Source organism: Schistosoma haematobium, chromosome 4 (assembly GCF_000699445.3).
Source record: "Schistosoma haematobium chromosome 4, whole genome shotgun sequence".
Lineage (NCBI taxonomy): Eukaryota > Metazoa > Platyhelminthes > Trematoda > Strigeidida > Schistosomatidae > Schistosoma > Schistosoma haematobium.
In genome coordinates this window covers 26,079,468-26,103,128 of record NC_067199.1, presented here as the reverse complement: position 1 = coordinate 26,103,128, position 23,661 = coordinate 26,079,468, and the positions used below count along the sequence as shown (strand labels likewise).

The 23,661-nt window shown below is 38.1% G+C and overlaps 1 protein-coding gene across 2 annotated transcripts; it reads left to right on the top strand.

Annotated features, from left to right (window-relative positions):
* Window positions 1-5,953: 5,953 nt before the first annotated feature.
* TIMM44_1 (Mitochondrial import inner membrane translocase subunit TIM44) lies at window positions 5,954-22,349 on the top strand (the record flags this gene model as incomplete). 2 transcript variants are annotated; one of them, XM_051216080.1, is made up of 12 exons in its annotated part: window positions 5,954-6,077; window positions 6,112-6,198; window positions 6,234-6,311; window positions 6,349-6,561; window positions 6,595-6,655; window positions 6,695-6,758; window positions 13,479-13,564; window positions 17,149-17,241; window positions 18,565-18,689; window positions 20,598-20,648; window positions 20,691-20,780; window positions 21,720-22,325. In XM_051216080.1, coding segments are annotated over 12 exons (1,302 nt in total), but the record flags the coding sequence as incomplete, so codon positions are not given. The 2 variants fall into 2 exon arrangements, with proteins under 2 accessions (XP_051066636.1, XP_051066635.1); XM_051216079.1 differs by having other exon boundaries at window positions 6,112-6,311; window positions 21,720-22,349.
* Between the last annotated feature and the right edge of the window lie 1,312 nt (window positions 22,350-23,661).

Below are 23,661 nucleotides of genomic sequence, written 5' to 3'. Positions count from 1 at the left end.
TGAATACCTGTGTCATCCTTCAATGCAATGAATTGGTGCAAACCACAGTGTGTCTTCCTCGTAAGACCTTATAGATTAGGCAGTTATATCGTGACAAATCTACAGTTTTAGGATTAGGCCTATTATTAAAGCAGTACTTATGTCATGCAAGACCATAACCCAACAGACTTACCCACCTGGTATGTAGTTTTGCGAGCTAGGAAAATATTTTTGAATCGAACAAACCACGGGATCGAGTCTCCAGCATTAGGTCAAGGTTTAGGCTAGTAAAGCAGATCAGAATTAAAAATGAAGTTTGGTCTGGAAGAACTCGGAAACGTGATAGAGAAGCGGATTTAAGGTTAACAGCAATGTGAATAGACAGAGCGAGTAAAGCTCCGAAGAACAGAAATTACATATATCTGGCTCCTCATCAAGCTGGGTTTACAAGTATAAGTCTATGTGCCGAAATATATAATAGTTCCAACATTTCGGTGTGTACAGAAATATAGTATGGTGAATATGTAACAGCTAAGGTTGGTTGGTTAAGAGTTGACCTCTAACAACTAAGCATGTCAAAACAGTAGTGTTGAAGTATTCATTCACTTCCTTGTTTCGTGTAAGCATTATATTTCCTATTATCTTATACTGAATGTTGAGAGGCTCTGTTTGTCTGAACAGGTATTCCCACACCCCACTGTGACTGGTCTAAATAAAGACCTATTAACTACTAGTCTGGTTTCTTCTGTCAACAGCACGAGGGTTACCTATAGGCACGAAGAATGCCGTGTAAAACTTTAACACAATGTGTAGTAGACAGTCAAATAATTATGATTCACAGGTGATCTGAATGTTAGTCGCGTGCTGTCTAAGATCACTAGTTATGGTAGCAGATGAATCCTATGATTTCTGGATTGTTTGCCCGGCGTACTTCATTTTCACGAACCAAGCTTTGGTTTAACCATAAAGTAGCGGACGATGTATTATTCAATCGAGAAGAACCAAACTAGGAAACATGTGGAAGATTTATGTGAAAGCACAGGGCTAGTAAACCGAATGTAGAAAATACACAAAAACAGTTAGAAATTAAAGGAATTGTATGTAATAATGTCACATTGTCCTGATGCATACAGAAAGGCTCAAAGTGTAAATACGTTAGAATTTCAAAGATAAAATCAGTAATGTCCAAATGAACTCCTACAACATGACATTCATTCCTTGACAAATAGGAAGGAATCTGATTACACAGAGTGATGAGTATAGCTCACTATGATAGAATTGTACGCGTAAACCTGTACTTATTTATCGGAAACAGTAGAGTAACAGACAGAGGTGTACGAGTAAGCACAAGAAAATCAAGGCTATGATCGTTAACTGAGGAAAATTAAATGAAATCCTACTAAATACGCTGTTGGTGCAACAAAGATATAAAATTAGTTATAATTCACAACAAATTTGGCATGGTTGGTGCTTATTAAGCCTTTATTCATATTGTGGATAAAAGGGTAAATAGGCACAGGTTAGGGAGATAGTTGGTGCCCGTAGTCCGGTATCACCACAATCTTGGAGTTACAGTGAATATTGATCTCATGAACGCTTCCCACTGCTACACGACTGTGGGAACACTAGGAAATAATATTCATCCTGCTAGATCACGAAAACTCAAAGGGCATAGGATGCGAGTACATAATTCAAGAAAAAAACAAAATACTCGTGACATACAGGTTTCATACCGAGTAATTAATGATTGGAACTTCTTACCTGAAAAAGTAATATCCACCCTTCAGTTAACTAATTCAAGAAAAAAAAATAGACACCATGTAACTAAAAAAGTAATAACACAGGCCGTGGGCTCTCTACCTCAGTACACGAATGTGAATCCGAAAATTACTTTCGAAAGCCTCAGTCTTTAAAATACGAAATTCATCGAGCTTACTTGCCTAAATACAAGGTTACTCGTTCTTCAGATGTATTCAAGAAAACTTCGAGTCAGCATTAAGTTCTTTGCAATCTAGATGGACACAGACATTCTAGCCTTTTATATTACCGACTTAGATAAAACTAACGACAACTGTCTTAATTATGAAATCACGACAACCTATTTCCTCTGACCGACTCATCCTACACGGGTTGTAGCGACTCACTTTTATCACGAGAACACGATTGGTTTATTGAAAACAATTATTATTACAACCAGTTGTACGGGTGACTGTTTAATTTGCTCTTTGTTTAACTGTGCTAAAAACATCCATTATACACACTTTGATCGGGAAATCGCGCTAATTCGATCACGATCTGTAACCAAGCTTGTGTCCTGGCACGACCTCGATATCCTTTCGATACCACGAGATCGCCAGCGAACATATCTCGAGTTGGTCCATTAAATGCCTTCTGATATTTGGCTTCCCGGGGATTTTATGGATATCCTGGCGCACGTTCCCTTGTAGTGGTGTTCATAGTCAATTTCGATTCGCCACCACACTACAGGGTAAGTGAGGTTAGAAGCAACGAGAAACTATTTCCTGGCATTTTGCTTGGAACTAATTCAACCTTCATATATAAGGTTAGACATTCGGATGAAAAGCATTTGGTTGGGGATTGTGAAAATAGTTCGAAAAGTCTGTTCCCATATATAAAGAGAGAACTCGGAGAAATGATGAAATGCTACCACTTTTGGCACAAGAATTTCTGTCAGTATTGGCATGAGACATTGTTGCACAAGCTGAAGCTTATCGAACTATTTTAGCAAGGTTTTCTACCTACGATGATAAAATACCAACAGTTTACCTTGGTAATAGCAGGGTGTCAATGGATGCTGTGGTTATTGGAAAATGATATTTCACTATTACTTCAACATTTCAAACCAGATAAGCCCATTGTTCCTGACAATATTTATCCCAGGATCATGAAAGCTGAACCTTTAGCAAAATTGCTTGATACGTCTTCGAGATAGTCCAAAATAGCTAAGTGACCGGAAAGACGTAATAAACGATCCGGCTTCTAAAACGAGGAGTACAGATATAGTTAGTTGATTTCGACCTGTTAGTCTAACTAGTGCAGTTATCAAAATAACTGAAAAAGATTATTCGGGTAGCTACATAAAACCATGTGGAAGGGAATGATCTTTTACCCAGAGTGTAGCATGGTTTAAGGAACGTCCTTTCACGTTTGACAAATCTACCCACTGCAAGAAAAAATTGGGCAGCGGTGAAAGATAGAAATAATTATGTAGATTTGATTTTCACACAACCAAGTGAAGTTTTTGACAACGTCTCTAACCTGAGTCTCAAATTAACGTGAGAATCTGTAGAAAGTGGTGTTCTCGAGGCACGATCGTGAGTCTTCTTTTTTACTTTATGCAAATGACTGACGGATTGTAATAAAGTCATCTGTTCTACTCTTTGCAGATGAAAACGATTTAGAGACCCATACACTTGATATCAGATCGGATAATGCTACAAGATAAATCGCATTCACTGGCTGAATGGATATGTCGACCATTAAAAGTCAACTGTAATAAGCGTGGTGACGCAACCAAACGACTGCAACGATTCATGTCGCTAATCAATATACGGAGTTTTATCACCTGGAGTTATGAACTATAAAGATTTGAAAGTCGTAATAAGCAACAACCTCAGTATTACGTGCAGTTACAAGACTGATGTCGTCAAAGGCTTCATGATCTTATGGGCCACCCCCAAGTCATTTTATTGCTCGGATGAAGAAATGTTTAGGGTATTATACTCGACCTCTTGGAGCCAAATTTAGGACAATGGATTCAAGCAGCGAGTCATTTTTTCAAGTATGAGTTTGATATTCTGAAGTGAGTTCAACGGCTAGGAGTCAAAATTGTAAATGACCTCTGGCTTATCTTATAAATATAGTCTGGGACGCCTCAACCTATATCGGTTGTCTCACCGCGGTTTACAGTGTGACCTAATACCAACTTACCGTTTACTGAACCATGATCTTGGCATTAGTATGCCTTATTTTTTCCTTCAACTTAGAAATGATCGTTTAAGGTAACGTTCCGAGTGAATTCAGAAATGACAATCCAGTTTTTTGCGTCTGGAGTTCCGTTTCTTGCACCGAGTAGTGAACTAATCTACCTGTAACCCAAGGTCGGTTGCCAAATGGCTGAAGGAACGTCATAGTAAGTCCTCGATGAAAACTGGATTCTTTCTGAAAGGCAGCATGGCTTTACAGTAGGTTATTCCCGTCTCACTAATTTATAAGTAGCTCGTAAAACTTGGTGCGTTCTTAAAGACCAAAAGTTACCTATAGACGTACACTACACTGATTTTAGCACAACCTTTGACAAAGTTCCTCAAAACTGGCTGTTATATGAGCTAATAAATGTCGTGATTGAAGAAAATTTATTAATGTGGGTAAAAGACTTCCTAGTTGGGCGCCAATAAAAAGTACGGTTGAACTCTAAGTTGTCTAGCTGGGAAACTGTGCTTATCAGAGTGCATCAGGGTACTGTTTGGCGGCCAGTGTTATTCCTCTTGTATGTAAATGACATTCTTCGTTTATAATTACCATCTGTCTTGCTATATGCTGACAATTTCAAGATATGTAGGGCAATAAGAAGTAAAGGTGATAGCTTAGAACTTCTAAATGACATGGATAAATTATCTGAATTGTCTCAAACTTGGCAGCTGCCAATAAATACTTTTAAGTGCATTGTGGTGCATATTAGTCATCAAGGTACAGGTACACACATAATGAATGACATTGAGCTACCTGTTGTCCAGACACACAATGACTCAGGATTCATTGTTAGCCAAGACCTAAAATCTACTACACACTGCCGTGCGATAGCCGCCAAAGGTTTAGAAAACCTACGGTCAATACGTAGGGCCTTTAGTCATGTAAAAGCTAAGACTCTTTTGACTTTCCGTATGATGCTTGATTGGCTAAACTAATCCTACTTCCTTTTTCATATCGAAGAACCAGAGGTGACGTAACTACGGTTTGCAGATTACCTGGTGATAATGTTGCATCGGATATTCTCTCATATTTCTTGTCTTCCAAAAGAGAGAATTTACGAGGATACTGCAAAAACGTTCTCAAGCCAAGGACAAATTACTTGTCAACCGACTATCGACTTTCCCACTGAATTCATTGCCTCAATACACTATTAAGGTTCCACCTGTCGACTCTTTCAGAAGTTGGAGCAACTGAGAGACCATCAGTTCCAGGACTAACACAGAACAACAAGCATCATGTCCTTTCCAAACTTAATTCTCTACCAGAATATGTAATATCAGCAATTTCTGTTAATAAATTCAAATCGAGATTGGGTCTTCTCAGTACTACAAAAATCATGTATTAATGTAGATCGACTGACCTCCCATCCTTATTGTTGAAGACTATATAATCTTCAACGGTTTTATCCGTCCCCATTTAGAGCACGGAAACATAGTATTTCCCCCTCACTCTAAAAGGATAAGGACACCCTGGAGCGTACCCAACGGCGAGCCACGAAATCAGTTCGAGGACTCAAATTTAAACCTTACGAAGAGCGCCTCCATTCACTTAACCTTTACCCATTAGAATATATACGTCTTTGAGGTGACTTTCTGATGGCTTACCGTATCCTTTACATTTCTGGACATCCTCTCAAACACCTACTTAAGCTTAGTTCCAACACTAACCTAAGACGTAACACCCAAAAACTGGAGACACAACATAGCAGAACGAACTGTAGACACAACTTCTACTCCTTAAGAGTTGTCAAATGCTGGAATTCGCTGCCGGCCGAGCTAGTCCAAGTGACTTCCCAGGAGTCCTTTTTGAGAGGCATCTTGATCTATTCTTAAGGACTAAGGATAGTATCACACTATGATTTACTAATTTCTTTTCCTCTTTTATTGTTAACATACCTAGGTTCCTGCCTGGAGGATTTAGTGATCCCCTGCTACTAGACACGGAAGCCTGTTAAGCGAAAGCTTCTATTTGAACCATTTTAGTGTTGTACATCGAGGTTTAGGGGCGGTCTGGTCAAATATTCTATCACCATGTCTTTTACATCACGTCTACTTTACAAACATATAGCGAGTGACCAACCTTGGTCAGCCGTCTATTTTAGTTCGGTTAGTTCTATTTTTCGTGAATAATAGTTTTCAGGCGAGGTGTCGGTATTATTCCAAGGGTTTTATACAAAGTCTCATCGATAAAGTTAAAGAAGAATCAAGCAAAGACACAGAGTTAAAAGTAAACTAAATACCTCTGGATTATCTTTGATCAAGGAAAATATCAGAAAGTTTCGAGAAGAAACAGCGAAATTGGAACAAACAAAGGAATTGCGCTCTGTCCGGGAATTTTATGTCAGTTTATGTAATTCTCGAATCCCTTATACTTTAGAAAAAGATAGAGAAAGAAATGCCAGCCGATACTGTAGGAAAAGTACGAGACACTTTCCAATCTGTTAAGAGCAAAATCCGTAATGATGCTCAACAATTTGCTCAAAACGAAACACTGAGAAAGGGTGTTGAAAATTTATCAAAAGCCAGTGAGCATGTTAAGGATGCCACTAAATCACTTAGTGAAACAGAGTTCATCAAGGCTGCTATAAAGGTAACTTATCTTGCTTAGAGGTAATATTGATAGGGTGTTGAAGTAGTTGGGAAGGAGTTAGAATCAGAAAGGTTTCAAATGTATCAAGCGCCAAGTAAGTCAAATTCGACAGTGCTTATTAGTGAATTTCTAGGTATTTTAAAAACAAGAAGTGAGATCTCTGGCAAAGGTGAGGAACGCGCAATACAACCAGATAGGTGAGCTTTATATCATTATTGTGAGTCATACTGAAAAATGTCAGGATTTAACTGTTAGCTTATTGTAACTGTGTATTAATTATTTCTTGAAGCGAGAGATCTTAATTTTAAAGTTTTTACTAGCCAATTTGTGTGATCAAAGCAACATTTGTTTTTCAATCAGATATTTACTCAGTAAGTCTGGTCACACGCGCATGTGTAGACACTTATGTATGAAGATCCGTACGACGTTTATATAAAATGTTACTGGCTACATATAACTTGTGCATTTTCAAAGAGTGACGTCTAACTAAACGCTGAATTCTCGACATCTTTTTGTAACCATAAAAATCAGAGTCATTTCTAAGCGTGTCAAATCTGTTATACAATCAGTCGAGACCGGTTTGTTGATCACTTTTGAGCGATACTAGTATCCGTGATAAACCTCAACCACTTACTACCATCGGGATAGGGTCATAAATTAGTGTAAGGAATTGAGACTAGAAGCTGGAGTTATAAGCTAAGGTTTGGAATTAGAATTAAAGTTTCCATCGCATACTAACGTCAGCTATAATGAAATTAAACTTGCATGCATGAGTACCTCGCCAAAATCCAAAACTCGATCTCAAATCTGGTTAGTCCGTCCACAGATTACATTTTCACCCGTAAATCCCTTTCGCTTATATCCTATTTTATTTAGCTGTTAGGACTTCTACCATTAATTTGATGTTTTTCAATCTTACTAATATTCCTGTTTAGATGTAAGCATCTAATAGTTTTATGTACTCCGTAATTCATTGGTTAAAATATGAGCTAAACCTTAGCAAGCTTTGTAGGCATTTAATCACTATGCCTAATCCCAGCTCTCAGATAATCACTTTCAACACGGATTCCCACAAGATATACATATTTGGTGTCTTAAAACCATTTACACGTTGCATTATTTCATTCATGATATCAAGCTTCCTGGATTCCATTCTCATTATGCTAAACATGAAGTGTCTGAAGCAGACAGCCATTCACAACGCAGAACCTGATACATCGAAAATAGTTTATTTGGTAAATGTCCTCGTTGTTACTTAATAAAAACGCAAACCAATTTTTGAATCTAGTGTTATGAAATTTCTATCAATTTAGCTTCTCTATGTATTCGAATCATTGTGCCTTTTGGACTCCATCAAAGCTTAATGTTTACTCCTTTCATCTATCAGTTTTTGAGTGTTTTTAGTGCATTTATCTGAGTACTGTGTAGTTTCGGTTCCGGATTGTATTAGTGTTGAATTTTTGTGGTAAACCTTTAATCCAAATTCCCATTACACCCAGATACAATGTAATAGCGTAATGTATGCTACTTATGTTTGCAGATATAAGTAGTATGTAGCACCAATCGGAAGTGGAATGTCTGCTAGCACGAGGTTTGGAAGATTGAAATAAAAAACATAGAGAGGGAAACTGAAAGCTACCAAGATAACAGATATAAAGAAACAATGAGGCTTGTAAGAGACAGTTCAAAGATGTGCAAATGATGTATCTAATGTATGGTTTTCATATTTTACGAAAGCACTGTGGTTGAGTAATAAACAATAAGTAGTTTTTCCCCACCCGAGTCTTCGTAGTAGCTGGTACCTTGGAAATACCAGAAATATTCCGTCCATTTACATCCAAATATCGAATGTAGTGTTACTCTATACTTGCCCTTCTTCAGTGTTGTCCCTTCCAGTCTTTTGATATTGCCGTTATTACCCATCCTTTTTTTCCTGTGGTGTGTTAGTGTAAAGGATGCTCTCAGGCTCGTTAGTATCCATAATTTCTACCCGTACATATGTAGAAGTATCTTTTGTTTCTGCGATATTTGCGTATTTTAGAGTTGGTGTCTATAAAATATAATTATTCAAGTGAAACTTGTGATAAATATCTTATTAGAACAACAAATATAAGTCCAAAGTGTTGTTTTCAGCTATATCTTTAGACTTTAATATACAGTAATATTTATATGCACATATAAAACATAGTAAACGAAATAAGGCAACTTGCTGGTCAATGATATCAATTAGTCCAATTACATAACCGATCATAAGTAAAATGTTACAGATAGGTAGTGAAATGACAAGTGCTCATGTATTGATGATAACAGTAAAAGTTTGAATAAGTATACCAAAAATTGGTGAAAATAAGCTTATGAAAATAATAATCAAAACTATGTGATAAATTATTTATTTATTTATTTGAACACATGAATATTGGTACAAGAGAGCGCCAATATATATGCGCCACACAAAACAATGAGAATTCGAAGAGAAATAGAAAAAAAAGCTAAGGAGCGCAAAAAAAGAGAACAGTAACGAGGAGATTGGTGTAAGGTAGTATGGTAGAAATGAGGGAACGGAAAGGTACAATCAGAAGAAATCTTTCAGGTAAGGGAGACACAACCACTTTTTATGAAGAAAGTAAAAGAAGGTTACAGCAGGATCGCCACTGGTTTCTATTCTGAGCCATATATGGTAATGTCTCTAGCCACTGTGTTGCACCATCTCTCAGACCCCAACCAGGGAGTCGTGAAGGACCGACAGAAGCCAGTCCTTTGCAGCTTTCTTTCATGCCACGACACCATGTCATGCACTGACCACCTCTCCGCTTCTTCCAACCAGTCCCAGAGTCGGCAAATAATGCACGACGTGGAATTCTCTGGGATGACATTCGGAGAGCATGTCCAAGTCACCGAAGTCGGTGTTTCAAGATGGTGACACCAATTGAATTATCATCTCTGTGCCCGAACACACGATGCCGAACCTCTGCATTACTGACATGATGTTGCCACTGAATGTCAGCAATCCTTCGGAGACAGCGATGATCGAACACAGAGAGTCGTCTAACATCCTCAACTCGGAGAGACCAGGTTTCACAAGCATAGAGCAGAACTGCTCTCACCGGCGCGTTGTAGATCCGACCTTTTACCGCCAGACTAACATCACGAAGGCGCCAAAGGTGGCCCAGATTGGCATAAGCCGCTCTGGCTTTCACTATTCGTGCATTGATCTCATCACTCACACCCCCTCCAGCACTTATGCAGCTACCTAGATACACAAACTTCTCGACTACGTCTATCTGCTCACCATTCAGGGTGAGTACAGGATTAGAATCCTGCCAGTCTTGTAGAAGTACTTTGCACTTCGAAGGTGCAAAGCACATACGATACCTACGGACACTGATTGCCAACTGATTAAGTGTGGATTGCATGCCTTGGGCATTATCGCACAGTAAGACAATATCATCCGCATACTCAAGGTCGAGAAGTCTTTCTCCAGGCAACAGATCCACACCACCATTACTTACATCCATCAGAGCTGTTTCCAGAACGCCATCGATGGCAAAGTTGAAGAGGAATGGTGATATTGGGCAACCCTGCCTAACCCCACTGCTCGAATGGAACAATGGAGAGAGGTGGTTGTATGCCCTCACTCTGCCTGAGGTGTTTTTATGTAGGGCTTTTAGGATGTTAATAAAATTCTCAGGCACACCCTTCTTCAATAGACAATCCCAGAGAACAGCCCTGATGTCAAGAAACACTACGATTGTTGGCCTTTGATAAGTATGGCGGTGTTCTAACATTTGGCGGAGGGTGAAGATATGATCAATACATCCTCGACCAGAACGAAACCCAGCCTGCTCCTCGCGAGTCAATCTTTCTCGGGTTTTGAACAACCTACGAAATATGACGGAAGCCAATAGCTTGGACACAATCGGAAGTAGACTTATCCCCCGATAGTTGTTACAGGAACGACGTGAACCCTTTTTAAAGATAGGGACAACTATCGACTCATTCCATGACGTTGGTACACTCTCTAGTTCCCAAACCTTTGTAAACAACGTCGTCAATTCCTTAGTCAAAAAGTCACCACCATCTTTAAAAAGAGCCGGAGGTAAGTCATCTGGGCCAGGTGATTTGTAACGCTTCAAGAGTTGGAGTTCCTTGCGGACTTCCTCCTCATTTGGTGGATCAGTCGTCACCGGCCATGAAGAGCAGGACAGTCTGACCGATGTTGCCGGAGCAGCAGGTCAGTTGAACTGCCCTTCGAAAAATTCTGTCCACCGTCCAAGACGTCGATGGATGTTAGTGATTGGCATCCCATCATCCTCGCAGATTGTTTCACTCACACCAGACTTCTTGCTGCCAGTGGCTCGGATGAGTTGGAAGAGCTTCCGGTAGTTACCAGATGCAGCTGCTGCTTCCAGCTCATTAGCACGCTTCGACCACCAGGCTTCTCGGTCCTTACGCAAGCTTTGCCCAATTTCCTTACGTAACATCCTTCGTTTAGGTCAAACTCACGGTCACCCGGAGTAGACCGACGGGCTTCAATGAGTTGTAAGGAGCCTGAAGGAACCCAGTACTTATAAGCGGGACGTTTCGCGAACCCACAACTGACTGTACCCGCCATTTTCATGGCGTCATGTAATTGACACCAATGCTCATCTATACTTTTCGGTGGAGTGGTAGCTAGCCTAGAGGCTAGCTCGGTTCGATACTTACTTGCAACAGAAGTTGCAACCAGCTTGCTAATATCAATCCGTTGATGGCAGTCACTTCGTTGTCCACTGAAAAGTAAGGCAAGATTGGCGCAGACCAAGGCATGGTCAGAGTCCAGATAGGTACTCCAAAAGGAGCGGCAGTCTTGTACACAACCACGCCAGCGGTAGCTGATCGCGATGTGATCAATCTGAGCCCAGGCTTGAGATGCAAAAGGAGGACGCCAGGTGGCACATCGGCGATGACTGTGCCGAGAGTTAGTGCTAGCCAGAAACAGGTTGTGGTCTGTGCACAGTTGCAGTAGACGGTCCCCGTTATCTGACCTGCGACCAACGAGTCCCCATCGGCCACCTAAACGACTCTCTTCTGTGCCTAGACGCCCGACCTGAGCATTCAAGTCTCCGGCTAGTACTACAATATCTGTCGAACGCACTTTCTGGAGAAGAACAGTTAACTGGTGGTAAAACTCATCCTTGATTGCATCCGGGCTGCAATCTGTCGGGGCATAGACGGGGATGACGAAAACACATCGTTTCTCACGCCGATTTCTTCTCACGTTGATGGAACTTTCTAATCTAACAGCACATAACCAACTGTTAATGGGGATCCAATCGACTAGTGCTGCCTCAGCTCTAGCGCTTAGTGCGACACCAAGACCCAGACGAAGATGCCACAGGGTCCCCGGATAAGCGCACGTAAAACAAGCTTTTTGAAGTGACAGATGGAGAGCGAATTTGTAGTACTTCACCAGAGTCTTGAATACGGGTCTCGGATAGACAGCAAACATCGATATTAAGACTTTCCAAAGACATAGCCAGCCCTATCTGTTGTCCAACCTGCATAAGTGTGCGAACGTTGAAGGCAGCCAGTTTGAATGGTGCACGTGGTTTCAGAAAAACTGCTTCAGTACTCATATTCGGTGGTAACATACAATTTTCAACCGGACAGTGACACGAGAACGTTTAGATACAGCCGAATTTCCACCAAAGAAGAGCCGCTGTATAAGTATAAAAGAGGGTGAATAATGTGGAAAATAATAATAATAATGACAATAATAGTAATAATAATAATAGTATTAATATTGACAATAATTGTAATGATAATAATTTGAATCAATTGATTGTTTTTCGAAGCGAGAAAAGTAATTCCCATAGACATAGAGAGTTCATCATTTGTGTGTGGGCTGTGACACTGCCCGGGTGCCCAAACCGAAGCAGGTGGTTATCTTAGGGGCCACTCCCCGAGCCTTTGACCTAAAGGTCTAACCCACAAGGCAGTGGAGCATCGTAAGGAGATGCAATCCCATGGTAGCCGGTGACCAACGATTGGTTCATACGCCATTTGTTCTCGCAGGATACTGGAGCCCATGTGCACCATTGGTTTGTGATCCGGTTAAAGCGCCGGACATTCGCTTTTCGTCCTCTCATTTTCGTAAACAACACCCCTGCCACGAGAAGGCAATGAGTAGGACTTCCCTGTCAGATGCTGTATACGCGTGGCCGTGTGAGAGTATTTCGAGAGGGAGAGCGGACTCACTCCACTCTCGGCCGTACCAGGGCATTAGGGGGCGAGGGATTAGCTTAAATAGCTATGTAGTGGAGGATTTATAGGGAAAGGGTCAAGAAAAACAAGCAAGTAAGGGGTGTAAAAAATTGGTCAGGTCGTTTATCAAGTTTTATCCGGCCGAGAAATGAACAGTGGGGGCCAAATCACTCAGCATTGTTTAGATAACAGTCTATTTTAGTCTAGATAAATCTAGCAGTACCAAAATCAATGCCACTTGTGGCAGATAAAATGGTAATATCTGCCGAATTTGGAACCGTGGAAATTATATGAATTCCGGTCAACCGCTTTAAAGCAAACTATATATATATATATATATATTGAAATCATTTTAGAAGCCATTATGACTACAATCACTTACCTACATTGTAGTATGATCCATGGTCATATAGTCTTCGAAAATGGAGCTCTAGTAAAATATTCAAGTAATAAGTGACATTGACTACACGTTCCCACTAATCTCTTACTGGCTATTTCCAAGGATATAGACGAATATGAAAGCACAAATCTAATTTGAACACTTTTTATATTAAATTCCGAAGCCTGCTGCTCTGACAGATCCAGATTATATATATATATATATATATATATATATATATATATATATATATAGGTTTATCATTTAATTTGTTCGATCATTTCTTAACTTTTAGTAAAAGTTCTGGTGTTGTCGTGCACAAAGATTCAAAATGGTTCACTGCATGGCAAGATTTCAAGGAAAATAATCAGTACGTTCAAAGTGAGTGCTATATTACTTTGGAAGAGACAATGACCATAAGTTTTGAGGATGGCATCGAGAAATGACTATAGTCCAAGTGAAAACTAAACATACAACTGTTTGTCTAAGAATGGTTACCTTTTTTCTGATAGGTTTTTGTTTTATCAACCAGAGTTTTGCCCTCAAATGCCGTGGTACCGATGAGGGTGGGAAGAATCCTCTCTCTTAAAACTCACGTGACCACGTGCATACAACCACTATCAGGAAAGTCATACTAACTGCGTTCTCACGGTGGGGGTGTTGTTTACGAAATTAAGAGAACGAAAAGCAAACTTTCGACGCTTTAACCGGGTTGATGGATATGGAGAAACAGCTTAATTAAAAAGAATACACCGAGAAAGAGTTTTAACAGTTAAAGAATTTCCTCTCACCTATATAAAGAAGGTAAAATAAAATTGCAACAGAACCACCACTGGCTTTTATTCTAAGCTATCCTAAGGAAACAAATGGCATATGCACCTATCATGGGACTGCATCTCCTTACGTTGCCCCACTGCCTTGTGGACTAGACCTTTAGTTCAAAGGCTAAGGATGTGGACCTCTAAGAAAACCACCTGTTTCGGTTTGGGCACCCGGACAGTATCCCAGCCCTCACATTAGTCGAATGATTTATGTGACGCATATCTGTTTGTTGCCTCCTTAAACCAATGTTTGTGTTTAAATAAGCACCACGTCATACACTGACTACTTCGCTTTTTCCAACCGGTCCCAAAGTTGACAAATAATGCACCATGTCGAATTCTCTGGGACACCATTCGTAGTACATATCCAGGCCACTGAATCCAATGTTTCAAGATCACTCAGTTGAATTATTGTCACTACCCGAACATATGTTTCCAAACTTTGCATCACTAACATGTTGCCACTAAAAGTCAGCAATCTTTCAAAGATGATGACCATCTAACACATAGTTGCTCAACTACCACAACTCAAAAGGTCCAGGTTTCACAAGCACAAAGTAAAACTGCTCTCACCAGGTCTTGTAAATCTGACCTTTTACAGACAGACTAACATCATAAAGGCTCAGAAGATGATCCAGATCGGCTAAAAACTCTGCTTTTCAATATACATAAAGTGATCCCATCACTCCCTCCACCACCAGCGCTCACGCGGCTACCTAAATACACAAACTTCTCCACTGCTTCTATATGCTCATGTTAGCGGGACATCGATTCAATTAAAGCATGTTCCGTGCAGGATTGTGTTGGCACACGCTGACTGACTATTACTTAACCAATCAGCACTAGTGGATACTTCGAGAAGACTCTGGAATCTTCTTATGTAAAAGCTATAAATATACTTACGTTTTTCTTATTGTGCTTCATACCTTTGTCATTTGGAATATAATCTCGTTCCTGTTCAACCGCGTTCTGATTTAGGGACCTGTCAAGTGAATTGGTGTCCAAGAATACTAAGCAATAGGAATAGCTGGGTCGTAATAAGAGAAATTATAACAGCTCACTACCCGGAGTGAGTGCATGTTCAGGGTCCTACCGGCCTTGTAAAAATACCTTGCACTCGGGATGTACTTTGTACATCCCATACCTACGGACACTGATTCCCGACCCACCAAGTATGGGTTCCATGACTTAGGTATCACTGCACATTAAGGAAAAATCATCCACTTACTCAAGTTTGAGAAGTTTTTGTCCAGGCACAAGATCCGCACCACCATTACCTACGTCCATCAGAGCTGTTTCTAGAACGTCATCGATGGCTAAGTTGCGGAGGAATAATGAGATTGGACAACCCTGTCTAACCTCACTGCTTCAGTGGAACAATGAAGATAGGTGATTGTATACCCTTACTCTGTCTGGGGTGTTCGTATATAAGACCTTCAAGATGTTAATAAACATCCCGGGCACATCGTTTTCCAACAGATAATTTCAGGGAACAATCCTGTCCAACAAATTGAAGGCGGCCCTGATATCAAGAAATATAACTACTGTTGGTCTGCAATAAGTATGGCGATGTCCTAACATTTAGTAGAGGGTGCAGATAAAATCGATATAGCTTTAACCAAAATAAAAACCAGCCTGCTCCTCGCGAGTCAATCTTTCATGGGTTATGACCAATCTGTAGAGTATGATGGTGGACAATAACTTGGAGGTAATCGGAAGTGGATTTATCCCGAATTGTTGCTACATAGGCGACGTAAATCCCTTTAAAAGACGAGGACGACTATCATTTCAATCCAGGATGTTGGAACACTAATTGCAAATCGTTTGCAAACTATCTAATCAGTCCCATAGCTAGAAGTTCGTCATCATCCTCCAAAAGGGACGGGAGTGAGTCATATAGGCCAGGCTATTAATAACGTTTCAAGAATTGGAGTTCCTTCTGAACGAGTTGTAGTCAACGCAAAGCTACATAGGATGGTCTCCGTTATCTGATCTGCCACCAACGAGTTCCCACTGTCCATCTAGACGGCTCTCCTCCATACCTAGACTCCCGACCTTCACATTCAAGTCTCTGGTTAGCACTACAAAATCAGCCACACACTTTTTAAAATCACTCAACTGGTGGTAGAACTCAACACTAATCGATCCGTCAGTATCCTCGGGCCCATGTGCAACATTGGTTTGGAATCTGAGCAACCCAACTCCCTAAGTGGATTCTCTGTACCCACCGACCTGGATCAAGGTTCAGACATTTTCTTTCTATCCTATCACTTTCGTAAACAACACTGCCGCCGCGAAGTCTTAGTAGAACTTCCTTGGGAGTGGCTATATTCGCGCGACTATATGGGAGCATTTCAATAGAGATGACGGACTCCTTCCACCATTGGAAGTATCAGGGCACTTAAAGACGATATCACAATAGTTGATCACCTTTATTGACAGGTTATGATTTAAATGTATGTATGTGACCTCGCTCTATTATTTTAGGTATATCAATTACTAATTTTGATATTATGATCATCTATAAATTGGCAGAAAATCACAACTAAACAGTGTTTAGTGCATTGTTAACCAAATTTCTATTTTGCATAATAATACCACTCATTTTATGTAATTTGTTCGCTCGTATATCTAGTGTTTGATATTATGTGAACCAGATGTCTCTATGTAATTTTTTCGTGGTGACTTATAAAGACTAGTTAATATTATCCGTATTTTGCTGCGTAGACCTGATATAACATGGCAAATATTAAGCGAAGTTGAACCTTCGGAATTGTACAAATAGAAGCTATCTATCTATTGTATTGTATTCTATCCTGGTTATCGGGCAAGCAAATGTAGGAGATGTGTGTTCTGCACCAATAGTTGTTAAGTATTGGTTGTGGCTGTCATCTCGTTATCCTTGTGTCAATTGTTAGCAGAATGCTATGACTTCTATCTAGCCAACGAAATAATCAGTACTCAAACTAGACCATACAACTGCTCCTATAATAATGGTCTGATCACACGAACCCCAATACAGTATACGAAATCTGTTTTTTTGTTGTTGTCACATCGAGAACATCTGAGACAAGTAGCATAGTTGATTAAAAACATAATCTTATATTTTAGATAAAATATCTGAGTGTCTTAAATTAATTTCAGGATTTTTTGATTTGAAAGCTCACTATGAAGAGAGTGATCATTTAGTTATTCGGTCATTACGATTTGTAACTGATAAACTATCAAATATATTCGGTAAGTTATAAACCATATTTATCTTACAAACATGTATTATAGACATTTAGTACGTAATGAATATGTTGCTCAGTGAACTATTCTTTCGACTTGTCGATCACTGTACAACATTTCCACCTTACGATGTACTATTAGGTGATACATTTTTTTCAAATTGTCTACCCAACGACTTTTTGTGGTGTTATAAACAATAATATCGAAATTCTGTAGTCATGATTTACTATCTTTTTCTTTAACAAAAGATACATCGTTTCAACCAACAAAAAACGTTTTTGTTAACTTAGTTTCAATATACATGCATGGGCTTACATCTTTTCCTTAACTCTGATGAATCTTGTTTAACCAGTGTTTAATCTGAGTTTAAATTTCAGTATAATCCACTCAAAATTATTGATCATGAATAGTTACAGTCGTCATACTAACTTCTGTTGCTTGTTTAACGCAGATCAATCAGTCAGTCATCCAAAGTAGAACCCAACATATGCGCATCAACTCAAGTTCCCACATCACATTGGCACAGCACAGTAAATCCCTATATCGTAGAAATAGTAACAGTATCAGCAGAAGTAGAAATAATTAGGCATAGAAAAAGAAAGGAAGGGTATGAGGATATTTTGGCTTTCAGATTCTAAAGGCAGACAAAGTGAACGCACCTGAGCCATTGCGAACGATTCTGAGTTATATCATCTAAGGTCTTTGACATTTGGTTATGATAGTTAAGCGCACCCTAACCATGTTGTCTACTCTTATTAACAAGTCTCAGTTCAACAGTCAGTGATTTCAAACATTGATGCCACGCTTTAGATTAGCCGTCTCTACTTTTCAATCTACAACTGACAACCTCACCCGTCGAAGAAGTCAGTGGTTAAGGGTACGTAACTCGTGTCTCATAACTTCATTTGTAGAAGATTTATTATTCCATCAACCGATTCTTTATCTTTACGTGGTACTTCAGTATTGTTCACTCTGTAGTCACAAAATACACGAGCCATGAAACCAGTTCATTTTTATGCAGTTAATTACGTCACAATCAAAAACTAGTTGCATGTCCTTAAGCTATAACAAACACGACTTTAGTGAGACAAAAAGTCAGTATAATGAGTTCCACTTAATAAGAGATCATTCATAACTCAAAGTTCTCTCAACCATACACTCAGCATATGTATCTGGTGCCCTTTGTACCAATATTTATGTGTTCAAATAAATAAATAAATACACTTATATCTATGTGCATGCACCAGTTTAGAATCAATATTAATTGTTTATAACTAATTTTCACAACGGTGTTGTCAATCAGGATGATTCTAAACTGTTTTTCTATAGGTGGCTTGAAATCAACAAATGATTTACAACAGGTGCTAGATGAAATCACAAAAATGGACCCTTCTTTTGATTTGGAGTCGTTTATACGTTATTGCCGATTTATCGTTATTCCGAATGTACTTGAGGTATGTACAGTACATCTGAAATGGATTGTGTTAAAATATGACATACTGGTTATTATAATTTCAAGTGATCATTATTAAGTTAATGTTAATATTTCAAAATACTTGTTATAGTGTTGAAGAGTAAAAATTGCTCTGCATGAAAAAGTTAATATTCATTTAAAGAAATCAGAAAAGAAATTATTTACTATTAACAAGATTTAGGGATTTATGGTAATGAAGATAAATTAGTACCCAAACTACACATTACTGTTTATTTTCAGCGTAAAACATGCAAATCTATTCTTTTCAAGTCGAGTCTTTATGGCATTTGATTTACAAAAATAGAAGTATATCATCTCCATGAGATCCTAGTTCAGTTAATCTTGTAGAATGTCTTAAATATTTTGGCTGGTGCATTCGGGTCTACTCGACAAGTATATAGTTTCACTGAAAATCGTAGTAATTTAGATGTTTCATTATTGATACTGTTACATTTACTACTCATACGTAAACTGAATCTTTCGATGTACCTTAGCGTAACAGTTAAGACACCTAAAAGGTGGGTTATTATTCTTGTCCATATGAAGAGGAACTTTTATGTTTTCGGAAACCGCACGTTACAATTTATGGCAATATTCTCACCCATTTCCTATATTACCTTAAAAATAAACGGAAAACTATCCTTTCTCTGATCGTTTCATTTTCGTGTTTTTTTCACAATATGTAGATGTATATTTATTTGTAATTATGCAGAACGTTACTAAGTTACAGAAGCTCGTTCCCATCTTTTAAAACCAGTCTGTATTCTTGATAAAAAGTGAATACTAATAGGCTATTTTTACTTTTTTCAACCTAGAGTTAAGGTGATAGCTGTTCTACCATTATTATTGCCTAATGCAGTTTAACTTCATTGGAAATTCTTTTCAATATTAGTTATTCAGCTGTTATCTCCTTCACATATGCATAGATATACGTCTTACCTTACACTGTTACGTTTCTTCGCTCATATTTATTTTCTGATTGGTCAGATTCTATTCGTTGAACAAATCTGTGTACGCTTCAGAAGAATGTAGCTTCTAAACAACCTGTTCAAATTATTTACCAGTTCCGCTTTACCGTATTCCACATTTTGCAGCAAGATATGTTTATATGATTTCTGTAACTATATTGTCGCATAAAGACAGTCAACCAATAAGGAAATAGACAATTCTAGGCATAATTACATGCACGTCAAGTATCAAAGTATTTGATTTATAAACCATTCCGGACTTCCGAATAGCTCATTTTATGTGGTTGTATACTGCATACACTTATAATACTGGTTTCTCTGTTATGATTGCACACGTCATAGTTAGCACTACCAAAATGATTACGTGATGATTTATAATCCACTAGGTATTTTTCATATCATCATATTTTGTCTTATTAGTTCAACAGAATAAACATTGCACTTATAAATGTGTTTATAGGTATCAATACCAAGGCTGAATTTGATAGTTCCAAATAAATCGAGCGTTGGTAGAAAGTTAATAATCAATATATTGTTTGTTACATTAAGTCACAAGGCGTATGAAATACAATTTTTCTACTCATTGGGTTATAACAAACAATATATTTATTATTGCAGTTATAGTCTATCCCTCTGCTCATGTTATATAATGCAGTCATCATAAGTATCATCGCTCTCACATATTCTTTTCATTTTAAAAATATATTATTTCACAAACATTTCTAGTATAGCATAGTCATGTTCGTCGTTGTGAGTAAAGTACCTTGCCGATGTGATATTCAAAACACTCAAAATTCCAAACCTTCGTGCAGGCTTATTGTTCTGTTAGTTTTTGGTTATCTAAAATAATTTTCGAGCTCTCATGGTGAATTTATTTTTTGCGCGAAACCTTTTTTCATTAGTTTTTTCTCTATATTTAGGCCATAGTAAGGGGCGACTTACGTATTCTCCAGGATTGGTGTCACGAAGCCGTATGTTTTCTGGTTCTTCTAATATAATTATTGTTTTAATAGCCATATAATGTGTTGGCAACACCTTTGAATCAGATTAAAGAACTTGGGTATATTTCTGAATCTCGCATACTGGATGTACATAATGTTGATGTGAGTTCATTTATCTGTGTGATAAAGGTGGTATGTGAACTGTCCGATCATGTTTAAATTAAATTATAAATAGGATTTGCATAATTTCCAAGTTTTAAACGTACACCTGCACGAAATGGGGTTTTTCTTCATTTCTATTCCTGGTTATACGGGGAAATGAAGTTAAGTGCCTGTTTTTTTACTGGCGATAATTATTGAAAATTTACTTATGACTAGTGTTATTTATGTGACTGTGGAGTGTAAAACTGACTTGAGCCTGGTACTGAGACCCCGAATCCAACGATGCGTACTGAAAGCGAAAGATTGGTATTAATTTTTATTTGACTCCCAAAATGAAGTATACATACACTACTTTCTATATGATCTTTGTACAGTCAACCAAGACTGATCAAATCTCAGTCGAAATTATCAATAACGGGATAATCTAAACCATTTCAAATTGAATTAAGTCTCATATCCGTTGTATGATTGACTGTCCAGTCTCGTTAGATAATTAGATAAGGTGATGGCATTCGAAGCGAATCGTAATGTGTCCGAGTCCCAGTTTGAACATCCGCTCAAGTTCAGATACATCCAGATGACGAGTCCCAAATAATACGAGGTGCATTGCAAGCCGCATCCCATTTATTCTGTATCAATTTGTATAGTCAGATTAACAATTAGATATTTTTAATTTGACTGAGTATCATTTAACATTAATTAATCAGTAGTTTTTTATGTCAACACATTTGCGACATAATACTGACTTAATTTTAATCTTTTGGTTGTCGAAACAATTAGATCATTTTTCGTCTTATAAAAGCTGAAAAACAATCACTTAGGTAATTAAAATCCTCAATGTTTTATTTGTGCTGCTTATGGTACTGAGGCGTTACAATTTTGGAAATTCATAATTTTGTGGTTCGAAAATTTGCATAGTTTTCATCGTGCTGATTCTAGGTTCAAATGGGCAAAATGATGGAGCAAGGACCAGTGCTGATAATTACATTCCAAGCACAACAGATAAATTGTATTCGTGACAAAAACAGAAATCTACATGAAGGTGATCCAAATAAAGTATTACGTGTGACAAATGTTTGGGCTTTGTGTCGTGATCAGAGTGAAATGAATCCACTAGCAGCGTGGCGTGTGTTAGATATTGCCATGATGCCATCTGAACAATGGATGTGATAACTGTTCTTATCCTAGCACCACAAATTGTGTATTTTAAATCAAAATTGGTAAATATCTTGTTATTAATTTTCCTACATTGAAAATGTATGTACAGCTTGATTACCTAATCTTTTGAACAGCAATGCTTTTTTAATCTCCAGACTTCGTAGAACACGCACAATTATCGTCTAAACTTTAGTCGATCAAGATTCTGTGAATACTTTCTTGATTCGGGTAACTTTTCTTCTACACAAAGCATTTATATGTAAGTATTAAACTAGATTTTAGTCAAAGCAATGAACTTATGTTTCTTTTTTTTTCGGGCAGTTTGAAATCATTTTTTTGTCCTTTTTTTGCTTCAAAGTATTTGTATTCATTATTAATCTAATTGCGAAATATTTTATACATAATTCAATATCTCGCCACAACTGATAAGAGTAGACAACCAAATGTCAATGGGATGATTACGTACTAGATAGAAATAACCTTTGAGCATATACACCAAAAGTGAATGTATCGACATTTTTTGCGTAAGTTATATTGGACTAATATATATATATATATATATATATATATATATATATATATATATATATATATATATGATAAGGGCAATCTAAGACCAAGTTATATATATATACTACTTTACGTCCAAAAGGAAATATTATTTTATTGAGTCAAACTCCACTACGGAGAGTTTGAACCTTTTTTTAATAGATCTTTTTCTGTAGATACATTCGACTATCTATTTAACAGAATGTTATTTAGAATACTAAGACAGGCTTAAAATCAAACCATGGTCCATCTTGTTACTGGAAACCATATTACGCTGTTCGCGTTAAGTCTACTTAATATCATAGCCCAATTAAGATGTTCTGTACGGTATTATGAAAATCATAAGTAAGAAATATGACTCAGTACAATTACAGTTGCTAAATGATTAAATCATAAAGCGCACAACATATCGCAGATTTTGGAAAGTTCTCTATTGTATATTTTCGCTTGATACTTGTTATTGATTTGACCTCGTGTAACGGAAACCCTTCAACCGTAGACATTGATTACCAAGCAGACAGCACCTGGCACACCTTAGACTAACATGTGGTGACTTCCCAAGCCGGTAGGATGTCTAACTTAGCTGATTTTGCTTTTTCTTAATTTATTATCATGTAGGTCTTTTAATCACAGTTGTGGGTGGTCAGATTACTGTTTACTAGTACTTTATGCCTAATATTAGCACTTCTCAATCTCCCGTTTAAATGTACACTAGAAGTGACGAGTATGTATGTGACCAAGACAAGGACATCATACTTCAGATAAAGGACGTTGGATCTCTGTACTAAGCTCTTTTCTGACTTATATGCTAGACCTCCAATTACCTTGACATAATCGAAAGTGACTAGAGTGCTTTTCCTCCCGAATTACTGTCATACGGCCGTACGTTTACAGCCTATTCCAACTAAGTCTTACTGGTTTCATATTGGCAAAGATCCTTTCGCATAAGTCAGGATGCGAAACCAGATGACACGTGTGCTCAAACTTAAAATGATGAAACCCAGAACAGCTTTTAGCACTTTCACTCGTAGAATGTCGACTATACAGTGTCTGTGAGATCAGCTCTGATGGAAAATGACCCTAGTCTGAAAGATTGTTCACATTCAGTAAGAACACTACATGAGTAATCCCGAAGTCGTACAATGTGTTCAATTGAGTGATTATAACCGTTGTG